General features: G+C 49.3%; 1 protein-coding gene across 5 annotated transcripts in view; it reads left to right on the forward strand.

The window, feature by feature from the left end:
* The first annotated feature begins 778 nt into the window (after window positions 1-778).
* Tnip1 (TNFAIP3 interacting protein 1) overlaps window positions 779-13,169 on the forward strand; it is a 51,118-nt gene continuing 38,727 nt past the window's right edge. For 3 of the 5 annotated variants that reach the window (XM_051180655.1, XM_051180658.1, XM_051180659.1), the window contains exon 1: window positions 7,684-7,841. Coding sequence is in view for 1 of the 5 variants with exons in the window: in XM_051180660.1 (XP_051036617.1) it covers window positions 879-927 (49 nt within the window). In the remaining 4 variants the exon portion in view is untranslated. Of the gene's footprint in view, window positions 928-7,683; window positions 7,842-13,169 lie in introns of those variants that run through there. The other 2 variants (XM_051180657.1, XM_051180660.1) reach the window with 2 other exon arrangements.

Here is a 13,169-nt window from a genome sequence, read left to right on the forward strand (position 1 = left end):
GTGGCTCTGGGGTGCATTTGGCTGTTTGCTCTCTTCTACTGGATCTGGGAAGCAGAGAAAGTGGGAAATTGTGCTTGACTGACTTTCTCCTGTTTCTCCTTTTTTATACAGTCTGGAACCCTAGTCTCTGGGACAGCTGTCCACATTCAGGCTGGGCCTTCCCTCGTCAGGGAAACCTCTCTGGAAAGGGCTTCACAGGTACACCCAGGGTTGTCTCTCCTAAGGACTTGGAAATCCAGTGAAGCTAAGAGATTCACCAGCACACAAGGCTCAGGATGGGGTGGCTCTCTCAGACTGCAGCTGGCAGGTTCCCAGTGGGTCATCAGGTGTTACTTGACATCCAAATGAGACCCAGCATTCGGGAAGGAAGGAGAAAGCTTTCCTTCTTCGAAGACTCACAGAGAGTCCTATACGGGAACAGATGAGGCAGGAACAAACCAGGAGGATATGAGCTGGACCTCTGGTGATTTCATCAAGGCATGAGAGCTGGAATCCCCCACTTTGGACAAAGGAGGAAACAAAAATCTCCAGGAGAACCCAGCAGGGCAGGCCAGGTGGCCCTTATACCTGCTCTTGCCTTATTCCTGACCCAGCTCAGGAACCACCAGACTCTCAGCTCTTCTCCAGAGCCCCCTCCCCTTCCTGGAATCTATAGTGAGTGACAGGCAGCCTGGGGAGCAACAGGTGGAGACTGGCAAAGGGTCCTCTGCTCTGCCAGAGGGCAGGACAGGGCCTCAGCTGGGCCTTGTGGGGCTGCCTGGTGGCTGGCTTCTCCATCATGGGGGAATTCCCCTCCTGCCTCAGAGTCAGCTCCGCCCAGCCCTCCTTCCTGCAGAAGCTCAGAAAGCCCAACAGCCTTCACAGGGACACAGGGACGCATGGCCGAACACACTGTGCACATCCTCAGATTGCCTCTCGATTCCTCAGGTGAGTGACCTGGGTTAGGGGTAGGTGTGATAGCAGAGATGACAGGACTTACCACATGGTGATGCAGAGGCCACCAGACTTTCCCAGCTGTGTGTCAATAGCTGCCTGGCCTTCCCTTCTCTGCTAGCTGGGATTCTTTGCTCCCCAGCCTACTTTGGTGGGCCCACCTCACCCAGGGTCTTGAATTCTGGGCCTCTGCTCTTTGTTCAGCCTCCTTTGCCCTCTGTCTCTGGTTCCTTATGCTTGTTCTACCTCCTCAACCAATCTCTCCAAAATTCCTCTAACTTTTCCAAAGGGCAGAAAATAGAGACTTCTATCTGTACTATTTCTCTCTCTGGGGTGCGGGGGCATAACTTTTTTTCCTCTCATGTGTGTTTTCTTTGCGTAAGAAGATGTGTTTATGGCTGTGTGAAGTTCACGGAAGCAGGTACATGTTGGCCCACTGGAGTGTTTGTGGATGGTCTGGGTGTCTCTGTCGGAATGTGAATTTTGAGGATGTGGGGTGTGGGATGAGCTGGGAAATTTGGAAGTCTAAACCTAAACAAGGAGGGCAGGTGGACTCCATCTGGCCCCCTGGGGGACACAACGGTGATTGAGCCCCTCCTCGACACTGGAGTAGGGAGACCCCTCTCCTGCCTCAAGACTTCTTTGCTCTCAGACCCTCTGGCTTCTTCTGAGGGCAAACCTTTCACCGAGAACGTGAGGCCCTGGGAGTGGGCCAAGGGTTGGCAGATGGTGGTGACTGACTTCTTTGATCACAAACAGTCCAGTTTTTCCAAAACTGGTCAGAGGCCCAGCCCAGGGAAGTCCCTGGCTAAGGAGGGAAAGGGTCAGAGGCTGTGTCAGACCTTTGACAGTGGCCTCTGGGCTGCAGAATGAGGGAGGAATGTGGAGAGGTTCTAGAAGACATGAGAAGGTGGGGGTAGATTGGAGAGCAGCTCTCAGGGCCTGGTAGGGCTTCCCAGGATTGGGAAATGTTCTGGTCTGTGGGTCTGCCTCTCCTAGGGGCTGAGTTCTTTCCACTTCCAGGAAGATGACAAGTGGCAAGCTGGGATCCCAGTCTCAAGCCAGTTTGCTACCCTGACCTGAAGTTAGGAGGGCCAGAGGGAGGGAGAGAGCTGGAGGAGAGACCCAGGACTCCTAGAGACTGTGGGAGGGGCCTGGCAGGGCCAGTATGTGACGAGCTGGGAATTTCCCTGGTGTCACTGTCCTTTCTTCTCTTCTAGTGGTGCCCTAGAAACCAGAGGATAACAGGAAGGTTAGGAGCACAGGGGAAGGAGCTGGGAAGGAGAAAGAGAAAGGAAAGGGCTGGAGAAAAAGCCAGCAGCCACTGCCAGAGGCCTGCCCCTCAGAGAGTTCTGGGTGAGACCCAGTCAAAGATCCCCAGCTGTGGGCCTGGGATCCCTCGCTTTCCCTGCTGTCCCACACCATAGTAACCATGCTTCCTGTCACTAGGGTCACTTCTATGTGTGTGCCACAAACTGACACTGTCTTCATAGCCTTACTCAGAAAACTAGGGTGCAGGCCATGAGTGGCAGGGCTGGAAATCAAAGCCCAGACTCCAGAACCCACACCTTAATTACTGTATGGCAGACATCGTGGGAACAGGGCAAGTTGTGAATGTCAATGGTTTTATTCACCTTGAGATGATGAGGGCTGGAAAGATGGTTTAGTACTTGATGTAAAGTTTGACAACCTGAGTTTAATTCCAGTAACTCACATAGTAGGAAAGAAAGAACTCCTACAAACTGTCCTCTGACCTCCACACATGTGCTGCGGAATGTGTGCATGCACAGGTGCACACGCACACACACATTAAATAAATGTAAAAAATGTAGCCTTCATAGTCTGTGAAGGCAGACAGAGTTTAAAAACACTTTACGCTGAGGAGAGCTGGGACTACAGACACAGTTCATTTAGTGACAGTTTTTGGTTGTGTGTGATTGGCAGGGGGTGGGGGACTTGTTATTGTTGCTGTTTTGAGTTAGAGTCTCATATAGACCACGCTGGCCTTGATTTTTGCTCCTCCTACCTCTATAGAGCTGGAGATTGGAGCATTCTGCACTACTTCTAGCTGACATGCCATCTTTGCTCTCCTCTTTCCCTCCCTCCTGCCTGCTCTCTTTCTTTCAGGTTGAGTCTCATGTATCCCAGGCTAGCACAAAATTCTCTATGGAGCTCAGGAGGAACTTGAGTCTCTGATCCTTTTGTCTCCACTCTTGAATGTGGGGGGTGTCTCAAATGTGTGCCATCACATTCGGTTCTCTGTGGCACTGGCAGCTGAATCCAGGCTCTAGTGCGTGGTTGGCGAGGACTCCTCACCCGCATCACTTCTCAGCAATCACCACCAGCACCCTCTAGTCCCATTTTAGTCAGTGTCACATGTTTGACACTCCTTATCTCAATTAACTATCACCCAAATCTTTCTTTTTGATAAGCACACACCCAAGAGCAGAAAGTACCTAGAATCCACTGAAGGGTTTTGTATTCCAAGGTCGCCTCAGGCTAAGGATCCAGGAAGGAATCCAGGACTGCTTAATTACTCCTGCCCCAGTCTCTCCTTCCCATCCGCCCCCTGCCAAATGTCAAGTCTCTCATTCTAACAGAATAAGTCCCATGCTTGTTTGATTCAAAATTCTGCTTCCAGTTTGGGAAAGAAGCTCAGCTCAGAAGGCAGAGGGCTTGTCTACCACACATAAAGCCCCACTTGGATCCTGGAGAGTAGAAATGAGATGTGGTGATGGACCCCAGAACCCAGGATCTGAAGTCATAAAAACCAGAAACATAATGTCTTCCTCATAACCTGGGCTACATGATACCCTGTTTCAAAAGAAGTAAAGAAGGGGCAAGGGACAGCTCGATAAGTAATGTGGAGGACTTGAGTTCAATCTCCAGACCCCATGTAGAAAAAGCTGGGTATAGATGTACACTTGCAATCCCAGCTTCGTAGGTCCCAGGGCTACTGGCCAGTCACAGGTCCCAGTAAGAGACCTTGTCTCAAAATACAAGGTGGAGGGTTGATCTAGGTTGACCTCTGGCCTCCACCTACCTGTGCTCAGCACATACACACACCCTCAACCACACACAAATATGCATACATATTCAACACACCGAGGTTCACACACATACACAAACACACAGGCAAGCAATTGTGCTTCCCATCAGCTGGAGTGCGTAGCAAAAAAGCAGGTGCTCAAACTCAGGGAACTTGGGAGGCAGAGGCAGAGGCAGGTGCATCTCTGTGAGTCCAGCCTGGTCTACAGAGCAAGTTCCAGGACAGGCTCCAAAGCAATACAAAAAAAAAAAAAAAAAAAAAAAAAAACCCTGTCTGGAAAAACAAACAAACAAACAAAAAACAAAAACATCCATACATAGCCTATATGCTGCAAGTACTAGCCTTGCTCTGGCCCTCAGTGCAGCTCCACCCACAAAGGATGGTGGTGTCTTTTCCCTCTTGTTAGTATTTCATTGCAAATATCATCACTTATTTTGAATAGGATTGGGAGTTTGGTAATTTCTTATGTTTTTGGTTGTGAGCCTAGCCTTTAACGGCTGAGCCATCTCTCTAGTCTGGGGGTTTGATAATTTCTAAAGATCATTTTGAGGCTGGCATTCTGTGTCCCGATAGCTGGTGAGATATACTTCAGAGCCTGGCCTGGGCGCATGATGTTGTGGATGAACATCAGTGAGCATCCATCTACCTGATTTTCACAGACTGCATGAGAGATGAATTGTGTAAAAGTGCATGCCTATCATGCACTTCCACCTTCTCTCTCTCTCTCTCTCTCTCTCTCTCTCTCTCTCTCTCTCTCTGTGTGTGTGTGTGTGTGTGTGTGTGTGTGTGTGTGTGTTGTATGCTTGTGTGGGGGACAGAGTACACACATGCATCAAGGCCAAAAGAGGACATCATGTACCCTGCTTTATCACTGTGTTTCTTGTTCCCTTGACGAAGGGTCTCTTACAAATGTGGAGCTAGGCCAATAGTGAGCTAAGCCAAAGCAATCCTGTCTCCACCTCCTACCCCAGCAGCAATAGGGTTTTAGGCATACGCAGAGCCACACCTGGCTTTGTAACCATGCTTGTGCAGCAAGGGTTCTTGCTCCCTAGCCATTTCCCCAGCCCCCTTTTTCAAGTTATCTTTTAATGCTTTTATACCACAGCCCCCACTTCCTGCCTCTGCTATTTGATTGTACATAGTCTTTTCAAGGTGTGTTTTTTTGAGTGTGCACTTGGCTACTTTGGAGCCTCCCTCTTAGAGGAGGGAGTGGCAGAAAGGATGGGACTCTGTCTTTTTTCAACACAAAGCAAAACAAAACACAGGCAGTGTGGTTCTCCTCCCAGGTGGGGCTTTTTGAGGGTGCTTGTTGACACTCTAGAAGAGTAAGAGGTTGCCACCTGCCTGAGTCATTCACCTCCCAACTTGGAAACTCCCTTCCAGGCTAAGGGGTGGCAGAGGATGCCAGGCTAAGGGCATCTGCCTTCTGCCAGCTCCATGTCCCATGTCTAGGGGGATGGAACCAAAGAAACCCTCATTACTAGGTTTAACATCCATCAATGCATGTAACCCACATCTGGGCATCACCATCATTTCTCAGATGCTAGTGTATGCTGAGCCTGTGATTTTATTGTATTCATCCCTACAAACACCTGAAGGGAGGTACAATCATCCTCTAAACCTGGGCTTTAGAGACCACTGGGTAGTAAGAGGCTGAGTTGGAGCCTGTGCTTCTGTAAGAAAGTGAGAAAGGTGTGGGGGTGACACTTGGTAGCTTGCCTAGCATGCTGGAAGTCCTGTGTTATATCTCCTGCAGTGGTGGTGCATGTCTGCAATCCCAGAACATGGGAAGTGGAGGCAGGAAAATCAGGAGTTCAAGGGACCAACCTTCCTTGCAAGTTTGAGGCCAGGGAAGGGAAGAGAAAGATCCATTTTGACACTGTGGAGACAACATAGCACTGTGGATAGAAAGCAAACAGGACCCGGAAAACCAAGGCCCTGGGTTCTGGTTTTGGTTGTGTCATTGTGTGAGGTCCTGAGCAATGCTGAGTTTCAAAGTGGCTCTGATGGTGCAGTGCTCTGGAGTGAAACCTAAGACTTACAAGACGGGATAAGAAGCAATGACCTTGAGTGGATGAGTGGAACTGATAAGAAAGTTCTGGGTGTGGTTGTGCAAAGTTATCTCACTTGAAGCTCAGGCGGGAGGATGAAGAGATCTAGACCAGTTTGGGACTACATGGTGAGACCCTACCCACCTACCTCAAGAGAATCATCCACTTGTAGGAGTCAGCTTTCAAACCCCTTCCACATCGTGGGGCCCAGGGATTGAAGTCAGGTCCTCAGACTAGTCAGCAAGCACCTTTACCTAACTCTGATCCATCTCATTGGTCCGTGGGTATTTTATGGGTGGTGATAATAGTAGAGCTTTTTGTTTGTTTGTTTTGAGACATGGTCTTACTGGATAGCTGTGTCTGGCCTTGAACTCACCCTGTAGACCAGGCTGGTCTCAAATCCCAAGTGCTGGGATTAAAGGCTACCTAGGAATCATGGACATTTGTAAGAATGAAACCATTCAACCTTCTGAGGTCAAAAATCTCATCAAAACAGTGGAAAAAGTATGCAATCAGAATGGAAATCAGTGGAGACTTCATTTTAAAGGAAATCTCAGTGGTAGATAGTGGCAGGAATGAAGAGATGGGACAAGATTTAAGAAGTGAACATTCCAGGAAGAGGTAAATTCGGAAGCATGGGGGAAAGAGGCAGAGAGACCCAGACAGATCTTTGGGGAACTAATACATGGAACAAAGGACCACCCAGTTCTCCCTGCAGGGTGATGGTACAACCTCTCTTAGGATGCCTGGTCTTTTTCCTTTCAGAGTCTAGGAACATGCATGCTTCTTTCCATAAGAGATGGGAATTGTGCCGGGTGGCAGTGGCACACACCTTTAATCTCAGCACTCAGGAGGCAGAGGCAGGCAGATCTCTGTAAGATTGAGACCAGCTGAGATCGAGACCAGCCTGATCTACAGAGCTAGTTCCAGGACAGGCTCCAAAACAATACAGAGAAACCCTGCCTCGAAAAACCAAAAAGAAAAAAGAAAGAAATGGGAATTGTTTTGAAAACCTGCTAACTCCTTAGAGGTAACTGGGACACAGGTCACACAAAGCCTGGAAGGAGGGTCCTTGGAGAAGCTATACATTTAAGTAGGTGCCTGTTCACAGTCTCTGTTGATAGAACTCTTTTCATGTAAAATGAGGGCATGTATGAACTAACCCCCTAGATCCTCATCCCCAGTCCAGAAGATGAAGACCTGTGAATGTTTTCAACAATTCCAGTGACAGAGAATGTTTCAATCTTCTTCCTCAAAAGCATATTGTCCTTCATTTTTAAAGGGTTGTCCTTTATTCCAAGGTCAAGGCTTTCTACCTTTCAGAATCGTGTATGTTCATGTATATGGGGCCCAGAGATCAACGTCAGGTGTATTTCTCAGTTGCCTTTTACACACACCCACCCACCCACCCACCCTGAGGCTGGGCTTGAACTCAGGATCCTTCTGCCTCAGCTTTCAAGTGTCGAGAGGGCAGGTCCTGTAGCTGAGAACTAGAACAGACCCCGGTTCTTGCTTCGCAGCAGATGCTTATAACCCTCCAGCGGGACCGGATTGTACCTGGGAGGTCGGCTCAGTGCCCTGAGATCCCCTACATTTGAGCCCTGAACTGCTCCACCCAGTGGAGTCGCTGCGGCTGTTTACATCGCAGGCCCCACCCCCGGCGCCCAGCGCGCGGCGCCATTGGATGGACAGCCCGTCGGTCTCCGGGGACTTTCCCAGGGGCGTGGCGTGGCCCCGGCATTTCCTGGTACCGGCCGGAGCTTAGGGCAGCTGAGTCTGGCCCGGTGCCCCGAAGTTCTCGTCCTAGGGTGAGCGGGGCCGTTGTGGGGATGGGCAGGCTGGAGGAGACCGGGGCCTGCGCGGGGCGTGAGGGCTAATGGTGGGAGTCCCAGCGTCGTGAGGTGTCGGCGTCTCCGTCGTCAGGCTTCGGAGACTCCCGGCCGGCAGAGCCAGCCGGGCGCGCATGCGCGCTGCCTGCGGAGCTCGCCTGGGACTGGCCTGTGGACCCCCAGAGAACAAAGTTTGGGTAGAATTGTGCAGACATCATAATGACGAAAATTATCATCATAGCCACGCATATCGATCAATTTCCAGATAGGCTTTTCTTGTTTGTTTTGAGACCAGGGCTCACTGTCTGGTCTGGAATTAGCTATGTAGAACAGGTTGACCTCAAACTCAGAGACTCTCCTGCTTTATTCTGGAGTGAGAGGTTAAAAGGCATGCAGCCAATTGTAGATCTAAACTTTTAGTGTGAAACTCATTCACCTGTGACATTCATTCTAGGCATGACTGTTACCTTTTTTTTTTTTTAAATCATTTATTTGTTTGCATGTAAGGTAGTGGACGAACAACTTGCCTGAGTTATTTTTCTCCTTCCAAACCTTGTGAGTTCCTGCCTGGGTTTGAACTCGGGTGCTCAGGCTCGGTGGCCAGCATTTTACTTGTTATCTAGCCAACCATTCTCCTTGAAATTAATTTATATCTTCACCTCACCAATGAGGAACACGGGCAACTTGCAGATTGTATTTTTCTTACTTAATGGTTTTTTTGAGACAGGGTGTCTTTGTGTAGCCTTGGTTGTCCTGGAACTCGATTTGTAGACCAGACTGGTTTTGAACTCCAGAGGTCTGCCTGCTTCTGCCTCTCCAGTGCTGGGGTTAAAGGCTTGCATCACCACTCGGGGCTAATTTATAGATTGTAATCTCAAAACTAGTAATTGCAAAGTTGGGATTCCAACCCAAATGTTTGGCTGCAAAGCCCCTAGCTCTATCCTTACTGAGCTTGCTTTGCACAGCTTAGGAGGCTTTGTGTACACAGGTGCTGGGTAGATAACAGTGAGTCTCTGAGAATGATTTGGGAGGGATTTTATGCTTTGCTTTGCATTTTGTCCTGTGGGAAGTTTCTGGACCTCTGTGTGAGATCATGTGTATGGAAGTGGTTTGCTGTGCTTGTATTCACTGCCCAGCAGTGGGTGGGAATTTGGTGCTGTCAGTGAGGAACTGTTTTGGTAAAAGGGAGGGAGGGACTTTCAGGGATGAAGCAAAAGTCTCAGCAGTAGCCGTCCCCACCCCCTTGCTGAATGACACTGTGGGAAATGTGTGGATTCCTGATGCATCATTTTGATTTCACAGTCAGTCAAAGTGGGATTTGATCAGCTATTACTCATGCTATCAACAATGAGGGGTGTGGTAGAGGGGAATTCAGAATCATGAGTGGACATTCAAGGGACTCTCAGAATGGTTTTTTGGTCCTTGACACTAGGAGAGTGTCACTAAGTAGGCTCAGTATCCCTTTGTCTCTAGCAAATGGCCTGTGAAATTAACCCATATTGATAATTCTAGTAACTCTACATTTGAGATTTTAAAACCTTTCTTTCCTTTCTTTCTTTCTTTCTTTCTTTCTTTCTTTCTTTCTTTCTTTCTTTCTTCCTCAGATAGAGTCATATAGTCTAGGCTGACCTTGAGCTCTTGTAGCTAAAGATGATCTTGAACTCCTGGTCCCCCTGCTTCTGCCTGCTGGGATTACAGAGATGTTCCATCATGTCTGGCTCTCGTTTATTCTTTCTGACCATCCTTATAGTGGTTTTCAGGTTTCATAGTCATCAGTTTTCAGCTCGACCTTCTGTTGTTGTTGGTTTTTAGTTTTACATGTGTTTGTGCTTGTGTGGAGGTGAGGGCATGCCAGGGTGCCCATGCCCGTGTGGAGTTTGCTGTTTCCTTCTCTCATGTGGGTTTCAGGGCTTGAACTCAGGTTGTTGGGCTTGGTGGCTGACATCTTTACTTACTGAGCCATCTCAACAGCTCTAAACTCTGTTATATTTCACACCAGGGTCTTCATAGCCCAGGCTAGCCTTGAGTTCACTTGTAGCAGAGGATGACCTTGAACTTCTGATCCTTCTGCATCCACTTGAGTGCTGGGATTAGAGGCATGCACTACAACGCCTGGTTTATGTGGTGTGCTAGGGGTTGAACCCAGGTCTTCTTCATTCATGCTAGGGAAGCACTCTACCAGCTGAGCTACACTCCATCCCCAAGGGCCCTGTTCTTTTTCCACTGGCATAGACTGTCGTCCTGTGAAAATATTTAGGGGCTAGTCCTTTGTGGATGAATTTAATCTTGTCCCTCTGAGAGCAACAGATGGGAGTGGTCTGCATACTTACATATGATGATCATGTTGTCCCCTCCACGTGGGTGTCCTGGGAGTGTGGGTACAGTATAGCGGGGGGTGGGTGCCTGTCCCTGGATGCCCATAGCAGCTCCCGTGGGGCCCCAGGAAGCCATGGGTCTGACTCATTCCTTCACCCCTAGTGCTGCTGTGTCTCTGGCCCGGATGTCCTGGCTGGGTCAGGCCGACCTGGTTTGAGTATGATGCCCTGAGAGGTTTGTCTGCCTCCCTCCACTGGTTACCAGCTCCCTTCTGTGACCATTGTGATTTGGCAGGCCATGCCACGTGCTCTTTCCCAGCTCTGTGTGTGCTAGGGTTGCTCGCAGGCTAAGTCCTCCCAGAACACAGTTCCCAGCCCTTCCCATGGCAGCTTTTTCCTTATCTACCGACTCTCAGCTCAAATGTCACCTTCTCGGAGGGGGCCTTCCCTGTTCTTCCTATGCAAAATAGCCCCCTTTCACTTTCTGTCACATTACTACTTTTTTTCATTCATTTATCACGATCTAAAATAAGTTTTTGTGAGCAGTATGTGATGTGGGGGTGCAGGCTTTTGCTCCCTGCACTCAGGAGGCAGAGGAAGGGCAGATATCTTGAGTCCAAGACCAGCCTGGTCTACAGAATGAGTTCTGGGATAGATAATGGAGGGTATGTTTTCTAATACTCCTCTGAGCTTCCATCCCGGAGGTATGAGGGCCTTACCTGTTGTGAGGGCCCACACCTGTGTGTAAGGGCCTAGCTTTACCTTCAGGGCTGCTCCTGGTGGGGAGCTCTTCCTGATAGCATCAGAAGCCAGTGGACAGTGAATAAGGCTAGCCATCATGGATATAACTAGAGTGTGAAACCATTTGGGGGCACCTAATTGGTTAAGAAGGGCTCCCAGAGGGAGGTGACATTAAGGGTAGGCCCTGGAAAGATGGTGGAGTAAGACCTGGACCTTTCAGGGTCTGAATGGACATGGCAGATATGAAGTAAGACTGTTCTTAGCTGGGGAGTTGTCAGCTGGGCTGGGCAAGACCCCCAAAGATCCCAGGCATGGGAGTATCGTTTGGATGCTCAGATGGCTGGGCTTTGCAGCAGAGCTGATGGGTGCCAGTGCTGGTGTGAGGCTGGTACAGTCTCCACCCCACTGTGACAGCTCCTGGTGTAGACCCTTGCTTCCTCACCCAGCTCCAAGGGATGGCAATATCACCCTGCAGCGTGGTGGGAGATCTCTCTGAGGTTATTGCTGAGGCTGTTGGAATCTCAGCCACAGGTGGCAAGTGACCGACCCCACTTTCTGGGCTTCTGAATAACTCTCCTCCAGCCTTCTCCTGACCTGTGCTCTGTGCTCTCTGAATGACTTGTCCTTTGCTCTGTCCCAAATGTTGGGCCTAGGATGTGGCCCAGTTAGTTGAGCACTTAAACCTACCGTGAGTGAAGTCTTTGGTTCCATTCCCAGTCCTGCATAAACAGGTGTGTTGGTGAATACCTATAATTCCAGCACTCAGAAGGTAGTGGCAAGAGAGCCAGAAGTTCAAGATCATTCTTGGCTAATGTTTCGAGTTTGAGGCCAGACCCTGTCTCAGAAATCCAAATGAAATGAATACTCCAAATGAATACTTGTCCATTCATTGGGTGGTCCGCGTGGGCTCCAGCTGGGCCAGGCCTTCTTGTGCCTCCCTGCTGATGTCCCCTACATGCCCCTTCTTCTCCCTGTCCACCTTGGCCCTCAGGAGGGGTATTATGTCTCCAGCCACAGGCAGACCTTGGCAGCCAGCAGGCTGCTGCAGGAAATTAGTTCTCTATTCTTTCCATGACCTGCACTGGACAGTCACCCTGGTGACTGGAAAGGGTGACTGCTGAGGAGTGGCTGACTCCTTAATGATGGCTGTCCCTGCAGGGCTGCCTTTCCTCACTGACCTTGTCCCCAGGCTGTTCCTGAGTCCTGAGTTGTGGAACATTTTCTTTGCAGAGCACAAAGGTGAACAGACCAAGGCCTCGGCCTTGGCAGGTGGGTGAGGGTGGAGATGAGGAGTCACTGAGGCCAGAGTTGGCCTTTGTAGGTTGGAGGAACCTGTAAGTCAGGGGTCTCAGCTTGGTCTCACCTCTTCTGTAACTACCCTGCTATAGGTCCCTCAGCCCTGATCTTTACCTGGCTAGCCTCGGCTAACCACCAGCCACTATGTCTTTTGAGACAGGCTCTCTCCCCCTGGCCTAGGACTCACCAATTAGGCTAGACTGGCTGGCCTGTACCTTCTGGGGATTTACCTGTGTGTCCACCTTCTCAGCTTTGGGACTGCAAACTGTGTCCCCAGGCTGGCCTTGCACTCATGCTGGGATTGCTGGTGGGCCATCATGCTTGGCTTCTGGCTTTTTAAGTTTATTACTACATTAATTTATTGTGTGTCTGTGTGAAGGTCAGAGGACAACTTATAAAGGAGTCAGTTCCCTCCTGTCAAGGGGGTGAGAGCAAGGTTGGGTTGTCAGTTTAGGGAGCAAACACCTTTTTTTAAAAAAAATATTTTTGCCATTTTTTTAAATTGAACTATACATTTTCCCCACCCCCTTCCCTCCTCCCCTCTCCCTTTCCACCTTCCCCCTGCCTCCTACACTCCCAATTTACTCAGGAGGTCTTATCTTTTCCCCCTTCCTAGGTGGATCCATGTATGTCTCTCTTAGGGTCCTTTTTGTTACCCATGTTCTCTGGGGTTGTGGCCTGTAGGCTGGTTGTCCTTTGCTTTATGTCTAATATATACTTATGCATAAGAACACACTATATTTGTCTTTTGGGGTCTGGGTTACATCACTCAGGGTGGCTTTTACTAGTTCTATCCATTTGCCTGCAAAATTCAAGATGTCATTGTTTTGTTTGTTTTGTTTTGTTTTTGCTGAGTAATACTCCATTGTGTAAATTACTACATTTTTCCAGTCCATTCTTTGGTTGAGGGGCATCTAGGTTAAATAATGCTGCTATGAACATAGTTGAACAGGTA

Source organism: Phodopus roborovskii, unplaced genomic scaffold (genome assembly GCF_943737965.1).
Source record: "Phodopus roborovskii unplaced genomic scaffold, PHOROB, whole genome shotgun sequence".
NCBI classification, from domain to species: Eukaryota; Metazoa; Chordata; class Mammalia; order Rodentia; family Cricetidae; genus Phodopus; species Phodopus roborovskii.